The following is a 26,711-nucleotide window of genomic DNA, read 5'->3' on the forward strand; positions in this document are numbered from 1 at the left end:
CTGATGACCACACTATTCAGGGTTGGCCCTCTCTGCAGTAGACTCTCTTCATGCTATGCAGCACTTCACCCTGGTTCTCCTGTGAGGTCTTGTGTGGAGAACGTAAGACAAAATTGTCAATTATGAGATTGTGTGAATAAAGTAAATACCTAAATAACGTCCAGTCCCCTGAAGCCAGTTTGCCACAGAAGACTTGAACCCTAATAAAGTCTTTGAGGAGCACAGGAAAGCTTGCTGCAGGATCAGGCCAACAGTTCAAGACAGGAGAAATTCAGAAGAGACAGACAGTAGAAGTTTCTGTTTGTCTCTGTGTGTCCAGTTACCAATTAATGAAAATAAGCCAGTGGACGTAGAGTTTAAAATGCTTTCACAGCTAAAAAATATATTGTAAATTTATTAGAGTCTAAATCAAGACTGATACAAGTAAGTTTAAACTCGTGCCTCTTCTAGAATAAGGGAGAAGAAACATAGGTTAGAACAGGCAACCTTAACTTAGATATTCACCCCACGTACTTCCCAACCTCTCATTTTATAGCCTGCATCACTGTATGGAGCCTGAGTTCGAGACTTGCTGACATATGCGCACATGTAACTTGCATGATTTCCAGTCCTGAGCTGCAGGTAGTAGAACTCCACGTGCAACATTAGGTGCCTCACTGAATGATCAAGAGGCAGCACTCCTCCCTGTAAAACTGATCCACGCCTTTCCGGACTTGACTACCATGGTGGAGCCTGACCAAGGAAGCCCAAGGTCACTGTTGTTGGTACAGACACTGTGGCCTGCCTATGCAGCAGAACAAGCTAATGCAAATGCATTAACAATGGTGCCTTCAGAGCTACACTGACAGATGCTAGCCACCAGTGAAGCAGCAGAAAAGTAGATCTCACTGTGAACCAGTGGCCAAAAAACAGTGATCAGAAACGCTAGTTCTCTGCCTAACTCTATGTTCGTTTGTACCAGCACCTTGGGACACTGCATCCTTGAGTCTTCTTTCCTCTATCTGTGAAGTGGAAATGGTGATAGTGATCGTTCCTGTTGGCAAAGCACATTGGAAATCTGTGGCTGTCACCAGTTTGAGTCTTGCACAGGGAAAAGAAGCGTGGCCAGGTCGAGGGAGGTGATTCTCCCCCTCTACTGTGCTTTCGTGAGACTCCATCTGGAATACTGCATTCAGCTCTGGGGTCCCCAACATAGGAAGGACATAGACCTGTTGGAGCAGGTCCAGAGGAGGGCCACAAAGATGATCCGAGGGCTGGAGCACCTCTCCTGTGAAAACAGGCTGAGAGAGTTGGGGCTGTTCAGCCTGGAGAAGAGAAGGCTCTGGGGAGATCTCCTAGGAACCTTCCAGTACCTAAAGGGGGCCTACAAGAAAGCTGGAGAGGGACTTTTTACAAGGATGTGTAGTGATAGGACAACGGGTAACGGCTTTAAACTGAAAGAGGGTAGATTTCGATTAGACATAAGGAAGAAATTTTTTACAATGGGGGTGGCGAAACAATAGAAGAGGTTGTCCAGAGAAGTTGTGGCTGCCACATCCCTGGAAGTGTTCAAGGCCAGGTTGGATGAGGCTTTGAGCAACCTGATTTAGTGGAAGGTGTCTCTGCCCATGGAAGGGAGATTGAAACTAGATGATCTTAAAGGTCCTTTCCAATGCAAACCTTTCTATGATTCCATGATTCTTTCTTCAGGCTTCAGAGTGATGACTACAATTGCAGCCACACACAGATTTATTAATAAGCGGTCTCCAGCTGTGGAACCAATTTCTGCCAGATTATCAGGCTCAGCCCAAGTATTCTAACCTTTCAAGTATGTTGTTACTGACATGTATAATAATTAATCCAGTATAAAAGGAACCAATGTTCCAAACTAAGCACAGTTAATAAGCTTTGTTGTCAGTAATTGGGCCTGAAAGTGTCTGATGAAGTTGAAGAATGTGTTGCATAGGCAACTGTACAGTTGGACGGTACGGTTGCTAGTTCAGGCCAACAGGAGTCTTGCTACTAACAATGCTGAACTGTAGTGGGGTTTAGTGCTTTGAATAGGCAGCAAAATCAATGTTTGAGTCTGGGTTCTTTTTAATAGTACAGAATTTTTACAGTGCCAGAGCAATGTAAAAGACAATTGTGTTGGTGAAAAGTCACCATCCTCTCTCTAGGATGTACTAGAGTGACTGCAGCTTCCTCAGAGATATGCCACTGAAACCAATGAGAGCGACATATCCATTTTCTCTAAGGACGTGGGCCTAAACTGGAAAATTTCATCTTAATAATATATGTGATTTTTAATGTGCCATTGAAAAAGGTTTTTATGTCCTAATAACTTTTGGATATCTTTATTCAAGGTTTGATATTTCTCCCAGAAGAATCTTACTTGAAAAGATCACCATTTGCAGCTTGGCCAGCCAGGAGGACCCAGTGTGGCACTGGACACCTGAGCTGCAAAAGCATATTCAAGCATTTTAAGAAATTTTTATCTGTCAGTGGCAAGCTGTCTTGACTGCCCTCAGTATGAGTTAATTCTAAATAGCATTTAAGCAAACCGGAATGCTTAAATGAGCCCCTGTCTTGGACAAGATAAGTAACTATCCATACTGCAGTTTGCATTTGAACACATGCAGCCTAATCACACTGAAGGCACCCTCGTTTTCCTTGACCTTCCAACTCATCCTATTCAGCAGAGGCATAGATTTGCCCATATTTGTTAAATTTATGCTACATTTATTTTTTGCTCTTTGCTGTTACTTCAGGTTTTAATCCAGTGCCAATTCCTGGGATTAGTCTTGGTAGCCCTTTTGGTCGTGCTTTGCCTCCATAGGAGCTGACCTTAAGACAAGTCACCTGTTCAGCATCAAGTACTCAGGAAGAATAAATCTTACTTAAATGGGCAGGAACACGTGCTTTTCCTACTGCAGTGCCTTTATTAGTGAAATCACCGTTCTGCTTCGTGTCTGCATTTCTGAGGCACAACTGATCACCAAAGGACATCTCTTGTGTACAAGCCCTTTGCTTTGCGACTCGTCAGACACGGTACCTCTGACACATAATACATTTATTAGGATGTGATCTTCGTCACCAGATTCTGTCTCTTTCTGGAACTTGAGTAAAAAAAGTTTAAATGCGGATCTGGTTGATATAAGACAGAATACATAGCATACATTGTGGCCTCTACAGTCATTAAGAGCCACTGCAGGAATCACAAAAATCAGGCTGAGGAATACAGCAATACCAACAGAGGTGTACAGCCCCATACAGATGAAGGATTTACTATTATGGGGTAAATCTTGATTCCTATGAAGTGTTATATGTAATATAATACTATAAAGTATTAATATTAATTCCTAGGTTATTCTTTATCTAGAATAGCTTGAGCATGGAGTGACCTATGAGGTGCACGTCTAAAGTAGCTGGTGTATATGAAAGATTGAGTTGTGTGGAGGGCTTGAAGGGGGGCTTAGGGCTGATATCTGCTGCAAAATCAGACTGGCTGTAGTAGGGGCAAGATCAGATCCATAAGCAGCAAATAAGACTTGTTTTCATTTGAAAATTAAGTCCACTTTTTATTTCAGGGTAGAGGCAAGTTTTATCTCATGATAAGTGCCTTGGTTAGATCTTTGTATATCATTACACCATTTAATTGCCTTCTGAGTAGGAGACAAAAAGTTTAGACTGAGGTAAGTAGGTCATTAGCTGAACCATCTAGTTTGCCTTATATTCTTAAGACACTTAGTCTGAGCTGGTAGTTTGAAAGTGAAAACAGCTTTGTGGGGTTTATTAACAGCAATGAGCTGAAAATGTTGCCAGGACCGGGGTAGAGTAGCTAAGAACTGCATTTAATTATCAAATCAATGTCAATTAAAATTGAACCCAATAACTCAAAATTAATTATATAGGTCATAAAATGAGTGCAGCCAACAAGCAAATTATCATGTCAATGCAGCAAGATAAGTCAATTCTTTAAACAAAAATCAGAAATAACAATTAAGTTTTAAGTACCAGTTATGGGCATTTTCCAAAGTAGAGAAATTAAGACAATTGACCGAATCAATTAGTATTCAAAACAAGTTACTTTACTTCAAAGTAACCTGCTACCCTCCTTTAACCCTCCCCTTTCCCCATGGTCTGAATCAGACAGCTGGATTTACCAACTTTCATTTCTCTCTGTGGCTGGCAGGGTCAAACTGGCAAACAATTGAGTCATAAATTCAGCTGCTGCATCCACCAAGGGACAAATTAGTTCCAGGCTATTTCCAGGTGACAAAGTTGCTGTGACACTGCAGGTACGGTGCTCACCACTGCATCTGTGACTTAGGTTCCAACGAGGGCAAGCTGCTGTGCCATGCTTCGCCAGGAGCTGCAAGGTGAGTAACGCGCAGACAGGAAGAACCAGAGCTGCTCTGGACACAGATAAAGCAGCGAGGCGGGTTTTTGAGATTTTTTGTTGTTTCTTAAAAAGGAATATTGGGTGAAGGCCACTGTACTACCTGAGCCAATACTTTTTTTGCAAGTCTTTGAGATTACACTCTCAAATGTTGAAGAAACATGTAAGGACAGCTTGCTAAGCAGAATACACGATTCCTGACCCATTTGATACCAGAAGTGCTGCTGTAGCAAGGATTGAGAGAGCTGTTGCCTTCTGCTTGATTATCAGCCTGTTAGAAAACTGACCAGCTTTAGGGCAAGCAGAAACATTTGAAGGAGGATTGAGGGGTGACTTGGGTCACAGGAGTGTGAGAAGAGAAAAATAGAGGTGGAGGGAGGCATCGACACAGAACCTGGGTCCTGTTTGCTAATGAATGCATGTAGGGTCACAGTGTTTTACATTAAATGGAACAGCTTTCACAGGGACATCGAGTGCTTCAAATAATTTATAACTTGCTGGTTGCGTCTGGCTCTTGGGAGGTGGCAGATGTGATATCTATCAGGAGGAATTTGAACATTTGTTTCCCATATCCCAGTAATTAACTAGGAACAGCACCACTCTTGTGAAGGCAAGAAGAAAATTTTCATGCCACGAATTCTATGGGATGTAAGTCTAGAAGGGTAATCCTAAAATGACAGGCATCACTCTGCAACCCGAACTCAGGAAGGCAAGCCTGTGAGAGTTGGGACTTCCTCCACAGCTTTTCTTGGCATGTCCTCCCAGCCAAGGCAGTGCAAAGGCAGTCTGTGCTCTGGCTGAGGGCAGTCACTTCTCAGGTCCCATGTCGTCCTGCACGGTGCAGCCCCTGTGCCTTACCTCAGTGCGTGGTCCTCCTGGTGCCTGGTCCTCAAACAAGAGTAATTTTGGAGCTATTTAGGTCTGACTGTTTTAAACAGGAATTAAGAGAATATTTTTTTTTTTACAGAATCTGGACCCTAGTCCATAGTTTCCTTGATTCTTTATTTAAAAAGAGAAACCACAAGGTGGAAATTTTTTGTGTTTTCAGGGGATTAATTTGTTGCCTTCCCCAATGCGAGCTGTCAATGATGTTACCATACACACTTGAACTGAGTGTGCATGTTCACATGCTAAAACATTAAAAGACTAAAAAGGGACAAGGAACTTCCCCAGTTAACAGGTAGAAAGAAATAGGGATTGGAATAAGAGCTAAGAGGCAGAAGTTGATTGGTTTCCAAGAATATGGTCTTCAGAGTTGCAACGCAGAGGTGAACAGAATTCTTCAGCCACTGAAACGTAAGTAAAAGTTTTTGCTCTTGAAAAACAGAGACATCAGGCCCACAAGATCTTCTAGCTTTACCTTGATTTTCTGTGGCAAATTTTTGTTTCCTTCAGTTTAATGTTTCCCAAGATATTAGTGCACAGCAAGTCTTGGGCTGCAACAATAAAATCTTATCATAGAATCATGGAATCATAGAATGGTTTGGGTTAGAATGGACCTTAAAGATCATCTAGTTCCAACCCCCTGCCACGGGCAGGGACACCTTTCACTACACCAGGTTGTTCAAAGCCTCATCCAACCTGGCCTTGAACACTTCAAGGGATGGGGCAGCCACAGCCTCTCTGAGTAACCTCTTACAGTGCCCACTACCCTCCTAGTGAAGAATTTCTTCCTTAGATCTAATCTAAATCTCCCCTCTTTCAGTTTAAAGCCATTACCCCTTGTCTTATCACTACATACACTACTATTATGAAAAAATACACTACTATTATGAAAAAATACACTACTTTTGCAAAAAGTCCCTCTCCAGCTTTCTTGTAGGCCCCCTTCAGGTACTGGAAGGCTGCTCTATGGTCTCCCTGGAGCCTTATCTTCTCCAGGCTGATACAGTTGGCTTCTGGGCTGCAAGTGCACATTGCTGGCTCATGTTGAGCTTCTGATCAGCCAACACCCCCAAGTCCTTCTCCTCCGGGCTGCTCTCGATCCATTCTCTGACGAGCCTGTATTTGGGCTTGGGATTACCCCAACCCACGTGCAGGACCTTGCACTTGGCCTTGTTGAACTTCATGAGGTTCTCACAGGCCCACCTCTCCAGCCTGTCAAGGTCCGTCTGGGTGGCATCCCTTCCCTCCACCGTGTCCACCACACTGCACATCTTGGTGTCGTCAGCAAACTTGCTGAGGGTGCACTCGATCCGACTGTCCGTGTCACTGACAAAGATGTTAAACAGTGCCAGCCCCGATACCAACCTCTGAGAAACGCCACTCGTCACTGGTCTTATTCTCACTAAGGTAAGAACACATGGAAGATTTTCTATTTGAAAGATCCCATTTTTAAAATGAGTCTGTTTTAACCAGTTATGGCAACCACCACCAAGGAGAGCCCTGAAAATATGAGGGGTTGGGTAAATATAGAAAGTTTTATGACACAGCTTTCAGCCTCACTACAAGGAAAAGGCTTGAGAGTATAAGATGATTTCAACATTTCATATAAAGCTTTGACATCTCTTCAAGTATAACTGATGGTCATCAACCAAGTTCTCCACTGATTCAGCTCACCCTAAGAGCAGTTGATGTTTTGGAACTGTGTGACCACTAACCATCCATCATATCTTATGTTAGGACCAGCTGTGCTAGGTCAACCATGAGAAGCATCATGGCTTATCCCCAGGAATTTCTTCATCTAAAAAGAGGGAGAATGATTTTACATCTTCTTGCAATGTATTCAACTTAAATGAAAGAGGGTTAATGAGATGAAATCTGTGTTCACAGACAATCTCTCAGTTACAAAGCACAGAGTTAAACAAAGAAGCTGCTGTTGCATTTGCAATTCGTGTTTGATAAATAACAATATTGAAGGTGCCAGTTTTATACTTCAACAAAGAAAAAAAGTCATTGTTGTTTAATGTATTAGACTTTTATGTCCATCACTGTAGTGTTCAAATAAGTTTCAGGATGTGTTTTTTCAGCTGATGTTGCCAAACCTTTCCCTCTCTTGGGCTGTCAGCTCTTGCTGCAGGGCACTAGATCCTCTGTTCATCTTCATGCCCTGCTCACAAGGATCTTACAGAATCACAGCTACTTTTTTTTTTTAGCATAAGGGACACCCCAGCCCTGCATTTAGAAGCATCATACCATTTAGGCACGTTTCCCCAGCAACAGTCTTTATTCTAAGTCATATCCCCAGAAAAGAAGGAGGCTGCCATCCATCCACCCACTTACAATTCCCTTTAGACATTCTGTCCTTTTATTTTTAACATCATTTAACTAGTAGGTTTTCTCAGGTTTGAAAAAAGCACCAGAGCAGTTAGCATGTGCTCTTCTGCAACATCCTTATTTCCTAATTTACACGCAGCTTCCTTGAGCGCTCACTTCATTAAGGAAGCAATGCCACTGAGCAGTGACTCGTTGATCCAGGCAATGTAAAGACCGTAGATTATTTTGTTCTCCAGGAACGATAACAACAGCAACACACAGGGCTTCGTTCTCTTGGATAACTCAGGGTGGTAGATTGTGCCTAGCACTGTTATTGTCTAAATGTGTTCCTGTTATAGCAGTTATTGGGTCAAATAAATTTCTGCTGTTTTCTCAATGATATTGCTGGAGTTTGAATAGGGAAAATTCATTTTCGCTATGTTTTCACCTAACAGAAGGCGGGGAGCTCTGCTTGATTGCTTCTTTCTTTGTTTTGTGGTCACACTGTAGTCAGTACGAGGTTAATGTTAAGCCACGCAGGTTTCATCTTATCCAACTTCCTCTTCCTCCAGGAAAAATCACTTTTTTTTCACTAGGATTTCACAACTGGATAAGTAAAGCGCATTATTTATTCCATGGTGAAAATAAAGTTGCTTTAAAAAATTATTGTTAATAGTAGTTTGATACTGAAGTTACTCACGCACTGCCTTTCAGAGTTACAGGAAAGATCGACTTCTCTGCAACAAGGGAAGAGCAACTGGCATAATCTATCTGGACTTGTCCAAAGCATTTGACACTGTCCTGCACAACATCCTTGTCTCTAAAGTGGGGAGACATGGACTTCATAGATGGACCACTCATGGATAAGGAGATGGCTGGATGGTCGCACTCAAAGACTTACGGTCAACGGCTCAAAGTCCAAGTGGAGGCCAGTGACAAGTAGTGTTCCTCAGGGGTCGGTATTGGGGCAGGTGCTGTTTAATGTCTTTGTTGGTGACATGGACAGTGGGATTGAGTGCACCCTCAGCAAGTTTGCTGATGACACCAAGCTGTGTGGTGTGGTCGACACGCTGAAGGGAAGAGATGCCATCCAGAGGGACCTTGACAGGCTGGAGAGGTGGGCCTGTGAGAACCTCATGAAGTTCAACAAGGCCAAGTGCAAGGTCCTGCACATGGGTCAGAGCAATCCCAAGCCCAAATACAGGCTGAGCAGAGAATGAATTCCGAGCAGCCCTCAGGAGAAGGATGTGGGGGTATTGGTTGATGAGAAGCTCACCATGAGCTGGCAACATATGCTGGCAGCCCAGAAAGCCAACTGTATCTTGGGCTGCATCCAAAGAAGCATGGAAAACAGGTTCAGGAAGGTGATTCCACCCCTCTGTTCTACTCTCGTGAGACCCCACCTGGAGTACTGCGTTCAGCTCTGAGGTCCTCAACACAATAAGGACATGGACCTGCTGGAGTGCATCCAGAGGAGGCCACAAAGATGATCCGAGGGCTGGAGCACCTCTCCTATGAAGACAAGCTGAGAGAGTTGAGGTTGTTCAGCCTGGAGAAAAGAAGGCTCAGGTGAGACCTTCTAGCAGCCTTCCAATACCTAAAGGAGGCCTACAAGAAAGCTGGAGAGAAACTTTTTACAAGGGCATGTAGTGATAGGACAAAGGGTAATGGAATTAAACTGAAAGAGGGTAGATTTTGATGGGATCTAAGGAAGAAATTCTTCACCCTGAGGGTGGTGAGGCACTGGAACAGGTTGCCCAGAGAAGCTATGGCTGCCCTATCCCTGGAAGTGTTTAAGGCCAGGTTGGATGAGGCTTTGAGCAACCTGATCTAGCAGCAGGGGGGTTGGAATTAAGTGATCTCTAAGGTCCCTTCTAACTCAAAACATTCTATGATTCCATGATTCTATCATGAATAGTAGCAGCATCATTGTTATGTGCCAAAAATTCAGAAAATGACTAGAACCTGTCAGGTTGCACTGTAAAGTGAATGTGTAATTTATTTTTAATGTAAAACAAGTAGAAATTGTATTCAAAAATATTTTTCTCAGGTAGAACAGAGAACATTTAAAGATATTTTTCAGTTGATAGATTGGATTTTGTAAGTGCATCCAATGCACTCTCTAGAATTTTTTTCCGAAACTTTATTATGCATCATGAAGATTTAATGTAGTCTTTATTGACTTCTTTAATGTGTACTCATGTATCTTACTGCATTTCATCATCAAATAATTGGTTTTTTTTAATTTTGCAGCCGTCCTCACTCTTTCATTAAACACTGCCCTCTTTAGACACTGTATTGCTGTTTGGGAATATGATGACTTTGTCAGCAGAAGGAGAAGAAAATGTCAATTGCTTACAATTAATTCTCTTATCTCAGGACTATTCATCCATCTAAATAAGCACAATGTGATCTCCAGTTTCATATGACATCATGAGAGTCACATACCTCTAGCCATCTAAAATCTTTCAGGTTAGCGATCATAAACCAAACAGGAATCAGCAGTTATTGCACGGTATCTTTTTATATTAACAAGTAATGAGATGCAGTCCCAATGTGTCATCTCTGCTAAAAGCTCTCCCCAGTGGGATGTACTTAGGAGAAGATGGCTGACATTACGATTAGTGTGGCTGCTTGTGGTTTTTTTTGAGTTTTGTCTTTTCCTCCTTCTTTAGCAATTAAGTCTTTCCAGGTAAAAAACATAAGTACTCTGCTTGTTTTTAAGTGCGGTGTCTTACAGCAAATTATACTGTGGAGGAAAGTCTGTCTTCTCCAGTTGTATGCAGACAAGAATGCTAGAGAGGCTCCAGCCTCTGCTTGTTTCTGGTAGTAGGGCTGAGACAGGCAGGTACTGCATTTGAGAGAATATGAGGGATAAAGCGCTTCTCTGCTGAGTCAGAACTTGATTTTCTTTGTGGATAGTTACTCTGAGAGTAACTAGCTCTCTGCTCCATTCTTTGTCATTATTTCCCTCAAGTCATGCTTATTCTCTCTCAGTTTTTTCCCTACATGGAACAACTAAACTCAAGAAGATAATGTGTAAATAAGTTGTTAATGGAGCCAAAGTCTGTAAGACAGAATCCTTAATTCTATGCCTGTAACAAAAGCCACTGTGCTTTGGGAAAACAGACCTTTGGGAAAGGACAACAATTTAAAAAGCTGTATTCAAATTTATTTGAGGAGATTAAAAGCTTTAACTGCAAAACAGAGAGTCCTCTCTGAAGGAAAACCTGCCTTTTGTTTGCCAGTGACTCTTGTGGCCAGCTGCTTACAGGCAGAGCAGGCAGATCTGCGATCCACCTTAGGGAATGGGTCATATATACTCTGCGCATGAAGGGGTCTGGGTCTACAGAAACACCCCTCTGTGGTGAAATGCACTTCTCAGTAGAGGCTGTAGGGGAGGCATCACTACTGACAGGCTATTTTGGACCCTAATCTAAATAGTATAAACGGCCTTGGTATCAATGGCTCTTGGCTTATTGTTGTTTGCCAGTCTGGTCTGATTGCTAGGCTCAGGAGTGGCCATTTCCATGAAACTTATAGTTCCAATATTTTCAGGCCAACAAAATATTTTGAAAGCTGAAAAGCTTTTGCTTTTTGCTACAGTAAAGCTTTTGTGGAGTGATAAAATCTAATGAGATAAGAAAATACTCAGCCCAATGAGTGTCCAGGCATAACCATTTCAGCCAAAGAGGAGAATGAAAGTCAGCTCAGGTCTTACAGCTGTCAGGAGTCAGAAGGCATACAAGAGTTCATACAAATGAAATTTACCGTGTCAGGGAAGCAATCCATTCATTTTCAGTGCCGGTGAAATTCTGTATAAATACATTTGACCTGAAACAGAGTGAGAAAATTAATTGCTTTCATATTAAATGAGTCAAATTACTTAACAAGAAAAATACAGATATCTTCAGCAATAATTGTGAGTGTTTGAGTACTTACTCATTTTGAATGGCACTCAACTCAGATCTCTGATAGGAGAAAGTGCTGCTAAATATGGCTAAGGGAAGCAAAGCTTTGGGTTAAATTCCTTGCTCCTCACTCAGCGACAGATGCATAACTTGGAATGTCTGGAGGCCTCGGCTCCCAGTTATTTACACACGCAGCTTCTTAGATGGGTTGTTTCTGCGCGTGGTCTGAAACTCAGGTGGATGATGAGCGATGTCACCACCAGCAGGTTGGTGGCTCATATGATATTGAAATGGATCAATGTTATCTGGTAGTTTCTTCTCTCTGGCTAGTAGGTTTAGTGTGAGTGGCGTTTGAGGAAACTTGGTAGGGTAGTAAAAATGCTCTGGGATTGGTTCTCCCTGTAGCAGGCTCTTGGTGAGACAAACATTTATTTTAACATATTCTTACATGTTCTTTTCACGTATACTAACAGAGACTTAGAATCTGGGTATTTGCCAGAAATCTGAGATGTAGGGCATATACATTAGCCTATATCCTCTACTCTAGTAATCAGTGTAAAGTATCTGTTACCACAGACTGTGGTAATCCCTCTATAACCACAAAATTATAATTTACATATAACTACACTCAAAGGAAATTAAAGCTACAAATTAACTCATTCAGGTCTAGGAGGCATGGACGAATGAGTGTTGGCATTAGAATTCAGCTATTAAATTAGATCTGTTCAGCTGTCGATGCAAAGTATATTTTAACCACTCCAGTATTTGACTGGGAGACTACCTGGAAATTTCTGGTAAGCCATAAACTAAGGAGTCAGGACCAAATTGTTCTGGACAAATCCTTGATGAAAGCTCAACCACAGAAACCATAGAATCATAGAACGGTTAGAGTTGGAAGGGACCTCAAAGACAGAATCATAGAATCATAGAATGGTTAGGGTTGGAAGGGACCTTATAGATCATCTAGTTCCAACCCCCCTGCCATGGGCAGGGAAATCCTCCACTACACCAAGTTGCCCAAAGCCTCATCCAACCTGGCCTTGAACACCTCCAGGGATGGGGCATCGACAACTTCTCCGGGCAACCTGTGCCAGTACCTCACCACCCTCAATGTAAGGAATTTCTTTCTTATATCTAACCTAAATCTGCCCTCTTTCAGTTTAAATCCATTGCCCCTTGTCCTATCACTACACATCCTTGTAAAAAGTCCCTCTCCAGCTTTCCTGGAGGCCCCCTTTAGGTACTGGAAAGCTGCTATAAGATCACCCCGGAGCCTTCTCTTCTCCAGACTGAACAGCCCCAACTCTCTCAGCCTGTCTTCATAGCAGAGGTGCTCCAGCCCTCTGATCATCTTCGTGGCCCTCCTCTGGACTCGTTCCAGTAGCTCTATGTCCTTCTTGTGCTGGGAACTCCAGAGCTGAACACAGTCCTTTTCCTCAGGGCTGCTCTCAATCCATTCTCCGCCCAGCCTGTACTTGTGCTTGGGATTGCCCTGACCCACATGCAGGACCTTGCACTTGGCCTTGTTGAACTTCATGAGGTTCTCACAGGCCCACCCAACTCAAACCAATTGAGTTATCCCACCGGTTGCCTAAACAGAACAGCATACTGCTTCCCTGTCCAACTGGGGAAGCACTAAATAAAATTAGGCCAAGTGAAATTTCCAGACTGAAGATCTTTTCAAATGTTTCAAGGCATATTAATTGTAATGAACTCTCAGCCCAGTGTAGCCCAATATAGCACATTGCCACAGTACTGTTTCTATACGATACAACCTGGTAGGTGTAAATTGATTCATTTCAGAGGAATTTCCACTTCTCTGCCTGAACACAGCAGACATGAAATCACGTTTATCCAGGAAGTTAGCCAAGAAACTATTCAAAAGAATGGAAATGTTCAGATTCCTGGTCTAGTTCCGTAACTTCCTCATTAGCACCCGCCCTCCATTTTGATGCTCTTGCTTAGCGTCTTTTCTTTGAACTCCTGCCCTATGAGCCATGCTTTTACTGATCCCCTTGAAATACTTACGTGCTGCCCTACTGAACTTTAAGACTATGGCTTTATATCTGTAAAGTATAGCAATCCAGCCACAAAAAAAAAAAAGAGAATGAAATTAACTATCCTGTACTTATTTCATCGAATCATAGAATCATAGGTCTGGGTTGGAAGGGACCTTAAAGATCATCTAGTTCTAACCCTGCTGCTACAGTCAGGGACACCTTCCACTAGATCAGGTTGCTCAAAGCCTCTTCCAACCTGGCCTTGAACACCTCCAGGGATGGGGCATCCACAACTTCTCCGGGCAACCTGTGCCAGTGCCTCAACCCTCTCATTGTAAAAAATTTCTTCCTTAGATCTAATCTAAATTTACCCTCTTTCAGTTTAAAGCCATTTCCCCTTGTCCTATCACTACACATCCTTGTAAAAAGTCCTTCTCCAGCTTTCTTGTAGGCCCCTTTTAGGTACTGGAAGGTTCCTAGGAGATCTCCCCGGAGCCTTCTCTTCTCCAGGCTGAACAGCCCCACCTCTCTCAGCCTGTGTTCCAGCCCTCTGATCATCTGACAGTCTGAAAATGAAATCAACACCTATATTAAAAAATGGACTAGGTGTCTATTTTACAAAAGTGTCATTTTCTTTCCACAGTCTTTTTTAACACCAGAAATTCAATGGCTGGTGCATGCTGGTGAGAGCAAATTTTGGGCCCACAGCTCTGAGCACTGAGTGTAGCCTTGCCCATGTAGAAACAAAAATGAGGCGAGCTCTCACCATTTGGACTGCTTGTCTATGCTGGAAAGGTAAATGCGTGTTAACTAAACCCACAGTAAACCAGCCTAGTATTCAGCATAAACAAGCACTGGCATATTTAATACCAGATGAGCAGGCTGTATGGCAAGTTTGCTTAATAAATACACTCCAACTTCTGCAGCTTTTCTCATCTTTCCAAATGGATGCCCCTCAGGGCAGGATGAGGCTTTCTGCCAGGCACCGCCGAGCTGCAGAGGGTGAGAGGTGTGCGGGAGCAGAAGCAGCCAGTTGGGATGCGCTGGGGAACTGCACGATGGTGACGTTCTGCCAACTCTGTCCTCACTGTCTGCGACAGCCTGCTGCTTTCATTGCAGAGATCCATTACAAAGAGGAAGTCAGCCCTTCACCCTTATGCCTGTTGAAGCCAGATTTTCTTCTTATTTTTCATTTTTCAATCACAGCATGTTTTAATCTAAAATTGAGTGCCATAATATTGCTGTTGCTAAATGCATGCCCAGCCTCCTGATCACTGCAAAAATTTTCTTGTTTCTCATTGACTCCCACCAAAACTTCATTTTTAACTCTTTTGTGAATAACTGTAGGCACTGAAGCTCTTAACCTATTTCGCTCTCTGCATGCAGGACCTTAAAGCAGGAATTTCATTTGTGCAGTAAAAGTAAGGTTCATTAATGTGGCTTGATGCTGGTATATCCATTGGTGGTGCTGCACCTTAGCTAACACCTATGAAATGAAATGTACAGCAGCAGCAGAAAGTTCGGATTTAAGGAAGGAGAATGTGCTCATAATATGACACATTCAGCTATTTGAAATTTTACTTTTAAACACTTTCCCCTATTCTTCCCTCATACTGCACAGACACTGATAAAATACTATTTTCAGTTTGGTAATAAGTTGTACTGATGTTTTTTAATGGAACTTGTGTGACTTAATTTTTATCTCATCTTTATAAGCCTCACTTGAAGCAAATGAATAACAGGCTTCATGGGAACGACATGTAGGCAAAATTTGCTGAAGGAAAGCCCAGGGTACATTTAGGGTGCTCACTGGGAAAGGGTGCAATAAAGCAGCAAATCCTGCATCAGGCATGAGAAGGAGGAAGCAAAGACTCAGGCAGCATCCAGTATTTTAAGTCAGAGTGGGGTAGATTTTATCCACCCAGCATGATCATAGACCCCTTTCCCTATGCTACTGAAAAAAATCCCCACTCCTAAACTCAGATATGTTCAAATACTTTAAAAAGAGTTATTATTTAACAGGCTGTGTGGGACAGGAGTGGGAATTTAGGCAGACAATAAGTAGCCTGAGGAAGAAAGCAGCAGACTGTGCCTTTCCTACCAGACAGGGAAAGCTGGAGAGCCATGTCCTGTTCCAGGGAATAATGACTAGCAACTTAGTAACCATTTAATAGTAGTCTACTCAAAAATATAGCAAATAATTAAAAGTATTAGTATCTAATACACTAGTATTCAAAAAGAGAGTAACAAATACTGAATCCGGAATGGCTCTCTAAGTGCCCCTGTTTCTGCAGCATGGAAGTGATTTGGGTGCAAAATCTGTGATAAGCATGACAACAGAAACGCTACTGGTGAACAATAATTTTCAGTTTGGTTAAAGTAAAGTGTCAAAAGATAGAAGGAAGATAGTTAATATTAAAATGTGCAACCCTTCAGAGTATCTTTACTTTCTGTCATTTACTATCTACATCTGATGGGTCCAGCTCAGGCTAGTGCAGCTCTGCTTTCACATCTCTGTGGCCACGGTGTGGCTTAAACAAAATTAGACCGAACAGGAACCTGCTTCTTGCTGCCATCAAACCCAAAATGTCATCCTCCTTTTCTGAGAAAATTTAATAAACACAGAGAATCCTTTCCCTCCAGGATTGTGTGGGCTTGGATGGAAAGCAAGGTCACTGTGGACAAGGAATATGGGCTTCCCGGAACCCGGCATCTCCTCCTTACTAGAAGCCTGGGAGGATTTGCTATGAGAAACCTTCATCACAAAACTCACTGCAATCTGCTTTAGCTCCTGCAAAGGGTGAAAATTCTACAATCAGAGGGAATAACCTCTTTGAATACTATCCTATCTTGAAGCTCCCATTTCCAGACAAGATGAGTGAGAAGCTGACAGCTGAGTGCCTGCTGTAGCAACGTCTGACCTCTTCTGACAGCTCCTCGCTCAAAGTACTGCACCCAAAGGGCTGTGATGAGGCAAAGACGGCCACCTCTCCTGGGGGAAGGAACAAAGGGTGAACTAATGGTGCTGGGGTCACTCAGCTGCTCCTGTGCCTCTTTACATACTCGGGACACACAGTTGCGGAGCTGACGAAGTCACATGAAGTCTGGCTTCCCTTTTCTTCTCTGCAAGAAAGCGGGTGCCTCTCCTCTCTGATTGCTCTGAGATGCTCCCACCAGGCACGGTCCTGCCATTATCCTTTTAGTGTGCAGCACAGCCATTGAGGGACATTATGAGATGATGTGGGCTGCTGGGCCAATAATACCTTCTGCAGCTTTTTATGTCTTATATCCCACATGGAGCCATTCCCTCCCAAGCATCTCTACTACATATATATTAGAAGTTGGACAACTGGATATGTATTTGCTTCAGAGGGCCCAAAGTCTATTAAAAAAGAGGTTGGGAGGACTCTGCCTTTCTCAGTCTCAGATCTGATTAGAAAGCATTGCCCTTAGAACCAGCACAGAGAAAACCGGGAAGTGTTTTCCAAAGTCTAACACAAGGATTAAATCAGGAAGAACAGAGAATCGCCTTTCTGTTCTGAGCAGATCTACGTCTTCCCTACAGCCGTACCTCTCATGAAATGAAACAAGAGGTGGACGGCTTTCCTTATTCCAAATGAAGGTAAATATACTCAGACGAGCCAGGACTTGTCTGATACAAAAGTTTACATCCTTTCTAATTAGAAGGCAAACTCCATTTCCCAAGCAGCCACGAGGCAGAAATATTTTCCAGAGCCCCAGTAAGCCCAACTACAAAACTGAATTTTCGGTTTAAAACGAAAACCCCAGCAGCTCCGCCGCTTCTGCTCCCACAGCCTCTTCTTTCCTTCCCTGCCTCCTTCCTTCCCTCCCTCCCTCTCTCCCTCCCTTCTGTCACCTCTTCTTAAAAACCAGCTTTGACGGAGGTTTCCCAAGGGCGGCGGACGGGACGCCTAACGCAGGCCGCCGGGAGCCTCCCGCGGGCGGGGGTCTCTCGGTCACGGCGCGCCGGGCCGGGCCGGGCCGGGGAGGCGGCGGCAGCGGGAGCCGGAGCAGGAGCGGGAGCGGAGCGCGGGGCCGCCCCGGCGCCCATTGGCTCGGCGGCGGCCCCGGGCTCGGCGCGGCCCCATAAAGGCGGCCTCGTCCGCCCGTGCCGCCGCCGCCTCGCCATGCCCCCGCCCGCCCTTCCCTGGCTGCTCGCCGCTTTCTGCCTCTGCGCCCTCCCGCGGGGCTCAGGTACGTCCCGCCCCTTGGTGCGGGTGGGAGGCAGGCAAGCGAACCCCCAAACCTTGGAAAGGGTCGTCTCCCCTCGAGTGTCGGGGCTGGGCTCCGCGGCGTGCCCCGGCATCCCCGCACAGCCGTGTTCCTCCCTCCCCGTGTCCCCGCAGGGTTCCCCCAGCCTTTCTTGCGCTACAGGGACGGCGTGGATCTGCCCAAAAGCCAGGTACGTCCGGCTGTGCCTTCCACGCCCGCCCCTCCGACAGCGGTGCGCGGTGGAGGCGTAGGGCAGAGCCGGTCCAGCCTGGGCTGGTCGAGGGAGGTGGGAAACGAGACAGGAGAGTGAGGTAGGAAATTGGGCAACCGGCTGGAAATATGCTATGAAATCCTTGGGATAGATGGTAAAGAGCTGAGGGAGGCTGAGCCCCTTTGCTGCCCGGGTGGTAGATGGGACAGGTGCGGGCAGGGGTGTGATGCACGGCTGGGTGTGGAATAGGATACCTGGGTCAGCAAAAGCCAGGCAGGTTAATAACTAACCAGTCCTGGCTCCCTGAGCCAAAATTCTGGTCCTGTAGTGTAAAAGCTCTGCTGTTAATGTCTTATCTTTACTTTTTAAGCAACTGGCGCTGTGTTTCAGTCAGTGGATGGAACTTTCTGATCAACCTCAGGTAAGCTGCCTTTGGTAATGTGTGTGATCTGCTGGGACTCTTCCAGACATAATAATCGCCCCACGTAACCCTCAGCATCAGTGGCTGCAGGTGGCGGAGCCTTCTCCAGAGAGCTGGTGTCTCTGGAGAGCAGAGCGAGTTTGCTGGTGTATGTGCTCTCCTCCCTGCAGAGCTAGCTCAGACCTAGAGAAAGAAAAAAATATGATTTTCTTCCCACCGCAGTGGTAGCTAGCACTGGGGTCAGAAGTGCCGATCAGCGCTTGTAGGAGTTACAGGCAGGGTCCTGGCTCTGTGTTAATGGGTGGATGGGTTTCCTTCAGAGGAGAGAGGTGTGAGGGGGAGGTTTCACAGCTCGTTTCTGCTGGGTTGTCTTTGGATCAGAGCTTGAAAATACTTTAGATCACTGAGTAACTTTGGAAGACCAGCCTCCCTGAATTTGATACTAAGCCCAAGGGTCATTTTCACTTCCAAAGGGAAGAAAAGAAAAACCTTTGTGGGATCGTAATTATCTAGAAATTTTGAGTATTTTGTACTTTGTTTTTCTTTTGGAAACCAAGACTGCTGGAAAACAGTTCCCAGAGCCAGTTGTTCAGGTGTCTTACATTTTGCTTCCTTTGGAGATGTAGTTATTTCTTGTCTAATGTGATTGCATGCATCAGCAAATTCTTGTCCTGTGGCAGTGAGTATGCAACAGTGTATTTCAGTATATGATTAAAGATTATAGTACTGATTGACTGAAATGCTTTTAGATGAAAATGAGTGTAGATTAAATGTGCCAAAACCTAAAGCTATTTCTAGAATGCTTAGCATAGGAAAATATATTTTAAATGTGAGAGGCTGATTTAGGTCTCTTTATAGCACAAGACTATATTGTAGTCGTTAGTAGTGTAGTGTGTATTCTCTTCGTACAAAATAATGTTTTTTTCAGCTTGGAATAGCTTCATTAAGTCTTGACGTACTCTGAGTGGTTTTAGTGGGACTGTGTGCTGGGATCAGAATCAAGCCCATTCTCTATCAAACCACGTACACCACATCCTCTCAGTGAATGTATTGAAGCACTATTTGGTTTTGCAGATCTCCAGCACTGTTTTGGATCTCTGTTATTCCATATTCGACAGCATGCAAACAAATGAGGTAAGGTATAATTGCTTCTTTTACTTCAAAGCATTCCCTTCTTAAACTTAAAAAGCAACCTCCTCCAAAGGCAACTTCTTGACATTTCTCTCCAAACAGTAATGTATGATCTAATATCATCATGGCTTAGGAGATGCAGGACAGTAACCAGGAAGCATATAAAAGAATATTTCTTCTCATTAGTAGTTTGCATGTAATTCTTAGCTCCATTAAATTACATATCAATTTTTTTTTTCACAAAATCAGAGTTCAAGAACATCCATTGATAGCCAAGGATCAGTATTTTATTCAAAAGTGAGGATCAGGTTAATAGAGTTAAATATGCTAGCAATCTGTACCACCTTGGATCAACAGCATACTTAAGATCATACTGAACATGGAGGTATATGAATTACTTTCCTGATTTTAATACTCTACTTGAGCTTGGGTTTTTTTGCATTTCCGAGTTGGATCCAAAAGATTAAGCTGAAGTTATTAGTATAGCTCTTCCTCATTGGTGCAGTCATATTAGGACCTAGCTCAATGTCAGTTCTGCTTCAGATCACTTTTTTATCATTAGTTTATTAAGAGCATTTCCCATAAAATTCACTCTTCCCATGGGTATGTTAAAAAGGCCAATTTACTTGTGTAGTTTGAGTCCTGTCTCAAATCACAAGGAGAGCCTTCAGGACAATAATAGAAAGTATTTTGACATGGATATCAGTATCTGTTCTTACCAGTGTCTTTAGCTTATTATAATTCCAAGCATGCCATCCTAAAGCAGCCATAAAACTCAACAATACTGAAGCTGATTGTGTAAAAAATTTTAACATTTCAGTCATAAATGTCTAATAAATGTTTTTGAGTTCAGTATTGACTTCTACGCTTCTGCAGCTTAGGTAATGAACAGAGATCCTGAATCCTATGGTAACTTTGAATGGAGCCTTACTCCTGGTTACTATTTTAGTTACTGTGAAAAATTTCCTCTGTTATGGGTCCTCAAGATTGGGAGCTGGATCTCATACAGTATCCTTTCAAGAGATATGACTAATATCAGCTACATGTCCGCAATAAGATTTCTAGGTGTGGTCTGATTAAGTGGCAGATCAGATCTAAATGTAAGATATGGAAAAAACCTATGCAAAAAAGGCAAATTTTTACCCAGCTGGTCAAATCTTTTGTAACATGAAGCTGTACTTTCTCAGATGATGAGGAATCTTGAGAAGACGCTGCGAACATGAGTTTGTGTAGTCAATGAAACAGTTAGGAAAACCTACTGATTCCAGCTGGACTTCAACTTCATACATGATCTTATATTTTTGTGGCTTTAAAAAAAAAGTCGTTCAGTCAGTTATAGATTATGCAGAAAAGGTAAATGGTATTTCAAGAGAAGGAATGAGGCTTCAGCAAGGCAAAGTTAATGGCAATTTGGGTGTTAATGGATCTTGAACTACATTTGGAGGGGTTAAGATCTTTTAGGAGAACTAATAGACTATTCAATGTCTAATCTAGTTGAATTTTGCAGATGGCACTTACAAAGAAATCAAAGAGCTATCTAAATGCAGCTATATCACAATCACCTGCATGAGAATTTTAAATTTCCGTCCTAAAGTCAAGCCAACACACTGTTTAGAAGCTCAGTTTTTAACGTGTTTCTTCCACATAGTAAAATATCACCTATTATAAATTAGCTAGTGTATTGGGTTTGTGTGGCAAGGTCTTGGTAGTGGTGGGGTTAGAAGGGTGGCTTCTGTGAGAAGCTGCTGGAAGCTTCCCCTATGTCTGGTAGAGGCAACGCCAGCCAGCTCCAAGACAGACCTGCTGCTGGCCAAGCCCATCAGCAACAGTGGTATCACCTCTGGAGTAACATATTTAAAAAGGGGAAAAGTTGCTGCACAACAACAATTGCAGCCGGGAGGGAGGAGTGAGAATATGTGAGAGCAACAACTTTGCAGACACCAAGGTCAGTGAAAGAGGGGGAGGAGGTGCTCCAGGCACCAGAGCTGAGATTCCCCTGCAGCCTGTGGTGCAGACTGTGGTGAGGCAGGCTGTCCCTCTGCAGCCTGTGGAGGTCTGTGGTGATGCAGAGATCTGCCTGCAGCCCATGGAGGGCCCCACACTGGAGCAGGTGGATTCCCAAAGGTGGTTGTGACCCTGTGGGGTCTGTGCTAGAACAGGATCCTGGAAGGACTGAGGAGCCCATGCTGGAGCAGGTTTGTTGGCAGGACTTGTGACCCCATGGGGGACGCAACACTGGAGCAGTATGTTCCTGAAGGGCTGCACCCTATGAAAGAGACCTATGCTGGAGCAGTTCATGGAGGACTGTCTCTCATGGGAGGGACCCCATGCTGGAGCAGAGGAAGAGTGTGAGCAATCTTCCCCCTGAGGAGGAAGGAGCAGCAGAAACAGCGTGTGACGAACTGACCTGCAACCCCCATTCCCCATCCCCCTGCACCTCTGGGGGGAGGAGGTAGAGAACTTAGGAGTGAAGTTAAGCCTGGGAAGAAAGGAGGGAGGGGGGAAGGTGTTTTTAAGATTTGGATTTATTTCTCATTACCCCTTCTCTGATTTGATTGGTAATAAATTAAATTAATTTCCCCAAGTTAAGTCTGTTTTGCCTGTGACAGTAACTGGTAAGTGTTCTCCCTGTCTTTATCTTGACCCACAAGCCTTTTGTTAGATTTTCTCTCCCTTGTCCAGCTGAGAATTGGGAGTGATAGAGCAGTTTTGCTGGGCACCTGGTGTCCAGCCAAGGTCAACCCACCACAGCTAGGATATTTGAAACTGCATGCTAAGCCATAAGTCTATCTTTGCTTGGTGTGTAATATAATCAGAACAAAACTAGCATTCACAGTCTCTTTGTTGTTGTCTCCTCCTTTGCATCCTTTAGAGCACTGTGATCAAGCTAACGCTTTATTTTTTTCCATAGTATTTCATACCTCTGTAAGTTGATGTCAGCTGATGTATAAATCATTGCCTTGAGGCTTGAACAAAGAACAGTTTAGCTAGAGGAAATCCTCATCTCATACCTTGAATCCTGATTCTCTCCTTTATTGGATATTTTGTTGTTTTGGTTTTTTTAGATTCCTCCTCTCCAGTATCCCATCCACATGCTTTTTCTGTGTTCTCCATCTCTGTCTTCACATCTTTGCTCATTACATGTGCTGGCTTTTCAAGCCCACCCCAGGTAACTAAACCCATCAGTGAATACTGATGCAAGCGGCTGCAGCACACAGAGCCATCCTGTTCCTGCCCAGCCAGGATCATACAGCCTGGCAGCTGTGCTGCAGGCAGGAAAACTCCCAAACCTCGCAGGTGCCAACCTTGCAGATCTGGGGCTTTGTTAGATACTGAGTTCAGTCTGCTCCCATGAAGTCATGGGGAAAGTTTCTGTTCCTTGATGTAAGGCTGAGTAGAAAAACGATCAATTTCCAGAAGAATAAAGAGTGCAGAGGAAGGCTTAAAATCAGCAATCACGTCTGGGTTAAAACCAAGGGCAGTCTGAAAGGTGGAGAGCAGCCACGTTTTAACAAGGTAAGAGCTATCGGTGCGGTTCCAGCCTGAGGAATGGAGGTGCAGTGTTTTCTCCAGGCGGAGCTCTGCTTCACCTCCTAGTGTGCGGCTGCACTTTGCGGTACAGCGAGTGAAGCACGTTGAATCATGTAACAAATGGGGTAACATTGGTTAAGGCAAGATTTAAGATAAATCTTTAAAAAGATCTGTTTGCTGCTGTTCTTATATCTGTCTGTGGTATGGGTAATGTTCTCTCGCTTCTCATGTGAAGTGGAGTAACCTCATCAGTGTTGAAGGATTACTGTACCAAACCAAAGAAATGACAGCATCTTGATTAACTCACACTGTCCACTTGCAGGAATCACAGATTGCTGCTGCAAAGTTTACAAAGAAGGTATGTAAATGTAAAGACAAGCAAGTAGAGATGGACAGGGAAGTATGGCCCTTTCCCTGTTTCTTTTGCTGCTTTAGGTCAGCTTGGTGGGTTTTTTCAATGGTTGGGAAGAGAGCTGTGCTGACCCTGCTTCTGCAAAGTGATCCACCATGTGTAAAGCTTTCTTTTAAATATTTTCTAAAGCCTTTGAATCTTTAATTATGGTAATTTAGTATATTTACACTAGACAGAATGAATAGTTCTTGACAATGCCCTTTGGGTATTAATTTTTAATCAGCATTCCAGATGAATGGGCATTGGGGACTATCAACATCTTATTGTTTGTATGCTGCTGAAAAATGCCTTGAATTATTGATATTCTGATGGAATGGCACTGAAACTTGTCAACAGATCTATGGAACTGAGTTTAAAGTATTTTGTTAATGGTTTGTGTTTTATTTTACAGGATAGTCATGGGACTCTGGGACGGCCTTTTTTCCTTTTCAGGGTATCTGAATCTCTTTTTAAAGATGCTGAATCACCAACAATGTTATATATCCATTGATGAGCAACTGTTTGCCTTCACAAATTCTTGTTGCACTTTTTTTGAGTAATGGCCAAATACCCCTTGCTTGAAAGCTTAGGGAGTCATTTACTTAAATTGTGGTGCAACTAAAAGACCACAAGATAATTAGATCTGGGGTAATAATGGATTTAACACTTCTGTATTTGAAGAGGTGCCTCTACAAATGTTTTATCTTTAGCCAAATAATCCAAAGACAGAAGTAGTATGTAGCTTGTATCTCTGAGACTGTCAAGGTGCATTGATACTAAATTCACCAGATAAAACATGTGCATGAGCTGTGTGTCCACTTGGTCTGAAAGGTCTGGCCAGTAAGTGGTGATTTCTGCTTTGGCTTTTCACCATGTTACGCAGAGTGCCATGGACAACATCATCATTTCCCTCATGTTTTTCACCCATTGGCTTGCTGAACAATGGCACAGTCTAATGCAGAATATGCTGGTTAAGACATCTTATGATTAACGCAAAACTAGTTTTTAGGAATGTCTTCAACACATTAAAAAAAAGTCATATAGTAGGTTGTAGCAGATAACCAGAGTCTCAGTTCAGCTGTCATTTACCTTTTAGCTTACTTCAAGTGTGTCTAGCTAGATACTTTCAGTGATATTTATATGCTCTTAGACATCTACACAGTACCCCAATGAATTGGGACCAAGACCTTTAATGAGAATAATTAAAGTCAGACTGCTTAGCTGTTTGAACAGAGACTCAATGAATATTTCTCAGATTCAAGGGCAAAACTCACCCTGCATGGATCCCCTGATATTTGACATGTTCCTTTAAAGGAAGTCTTACTGTAGCCTTATGTACTCTGCATAATGGGAGATCTATTTTGGTGTGCTTATAAATCTGGCATCTCATACTTCTGTACAACTATCTAATTATTATATTTTTCAGCCTCGAAATGGAAGAACTATTGAAGGCAGTGGTAAGTAGGCATCTGAAAGTGACAAGAATTTGTTCAGTTTTTTTTTCAATAATGATGATCCTTGTGACAGAGGAAGTTACTGAGAAGTATTACAAACCTAGAAACCCATGTGGATATTTCATATGGTCACTAGGAGGTGTCTGAACAGAAATGCATGTTTTTCATGCTCAGAGGCTTACAGCATAAGCTCCTGACAAAAGGATTGTTTTCTTCTCTTTGAGTTTCAGTAAGGAGGAGCTTTCATCCTCTGCAAAGTAATAGAAATGGTACAGAAATTATGAAGTATAAAAACAGAAGGTGTAAATTGTGCTTGGAACACAAAAGCTAGGCTCCTCTGTGTTCCAAGAGACCTTCAGTCACCTAATCCTATGTGACAGCCCACTGGTACAGACCTCTGCATGCAGGTGGCAGTCATCCTTACATCAGAATTAGGACCTGTTTGGGGGTAAACATTAGCTAGAAAGATCAGGGGTGGGGATGTAAGGAAGGAAGACAGTGAGACCTAATAATATCACCTAGCATTTTCATATCCATCTTTGAAAGTGTCTATTAAAGGTTTTAGTGAGCTTTAATGGGAAATGGACAAGACAGTCAATGTACATGTGTCCCTCCTTCAACCTCTCTTCTTCCAATGTTTTACCCCATAATAAAAGATCACCATTTTCTGTTTGCAATGTAAGAATTACTTCCAGCTGTTGACTGAAAGGGTTGACGTTTTGGGGGATGGGACAGAAGGGTAGGAAAGAAACTGCAGAGAAAATAAGCAAAGAATACCTTTGCTGTATATTCAGGATTAAAACATTTCATAAGAAAAGGAACCAAAGACTTGGAAGAGTGTTGTAGAGCAGCATTGTTGCTTTTTCTGGTCTTAGGCACTGCCCTGAGCATCCATTGCTTCTCATGGATGAGAGGAAGATAAGGAGCTAGGTGGATCTCTGGTTTAAGCCAGTGCAGCTGTTCTTGTGTTATTAGGTACAGATGCATGCAGGAAATGTTTCATAATCTATGAAACCTGTAGGGACAGGTAGTGCTGTTTAGAAAAACTAGAAGCATGAGCTGACAACCACTAAGATAAGCCAGAGAGAGAGAGTGTCCCTATAGCTTTTGAGCAAAACAGTTCGAAAATAATTAGAGTAGACTTCCTTCATGGTACTTTATGTGAAGTACTCTGGTGTTAGCAAAATTGCTGTACTATCAAACAGATCTCATTAAATGGCTACTGTAGAAGCCACTACTCTATGATATCCTAGTCTTATATATAGCAGTAAACTTTATCCACAGCCAACCCACCTGCTAGATGCACACCATGCCTCCAGATGGTAAGAGGAGAACAGTGGAGTTAGGACATGGTGGAAAGAGAACTGTGTTTAAGTACAAATAACAGATCTGGGCACTTATCCAAATTTCCAAGCTCTCATCTGTCTTAATATTCTGTTGCTAAAATTTAAAGTTATTTCATTTTTAACTTTGGGAAGGACCAGATACACATAATTGAATACGAAGTAATTTTCAGGTCAACATTTTAACATAAAATATGGTATTGTGTTAATTTGTTTCAGAGTACCATGGAATATGAAGTTCATGGGTCAATTTACCAGCTTGATGACTTGGTTTATACAAAGAAAAGACTTCCCATTGCACTGGTTGTCTATTATGTGACTCAGTTGTCTGGAGTTTGCTGTTCCATATAATAAACTTGCAATCATTAATTGATCTTCTTGTCCTTTTTTATTGAAGCAGGTACTAGATTTCATTGAGTTGTAGTGTAGCATTGTCTGGTTCTAACTGTATTCAAAGGAAATCAATCATCTGAATACATAATTTTCAAATCCAACAGTGCATTTTATGCTCA

The 26,711-nt window shown here is 43.0% G+C and overlaps 1 protein-coding gene across 1 annotated transcript; it reads left to right on the forward strand.

Moving 5' to 3' along the window:
• The first annotated feature begins 11,734 nt into the window (after positions 1–11,734).
• On the forward strand, positions 11,735–26,435 carry NMS (neuromedin S). Its single transcript, XM_086615781.1, has 9 exons — positions 11,735–11,750; positions 17,379–17,699; positions 17,852–17,907; positions 18,299–18,349; positions 19,424–19,483; positions 23,334–23,369; positions 23,815–23,856; positions 24,829–24,859; positions 26,419–26,435. Exons 1-9 carry the CDS (start codon positions 11,735–11,737, stop codon positions 26,433–26,435), a joined length of 630 nt encoding a protein of 209 aa, XP_086471907.1.
• The last annotated feature ends 276 nt before the right edge of the window (positions 26,436–26,711 follow it).

This window comes from Tauraco erythrolophus, chromosome 1, assembly GCF_009769465.1.
Source record: "Tauraco erythrolophus isolate bTauEry1 chromosome 1, bTauEry1.pri, whole genome shotgun sequence".
In the NCBI taxonomy this organism is placed as follows: domain Eukaryota; kingdom Metazoa; phylum Chordata; class Aves; order Musophagiformes; family Musophagidae; genus Tauraco; species Tauraco erythrolophus.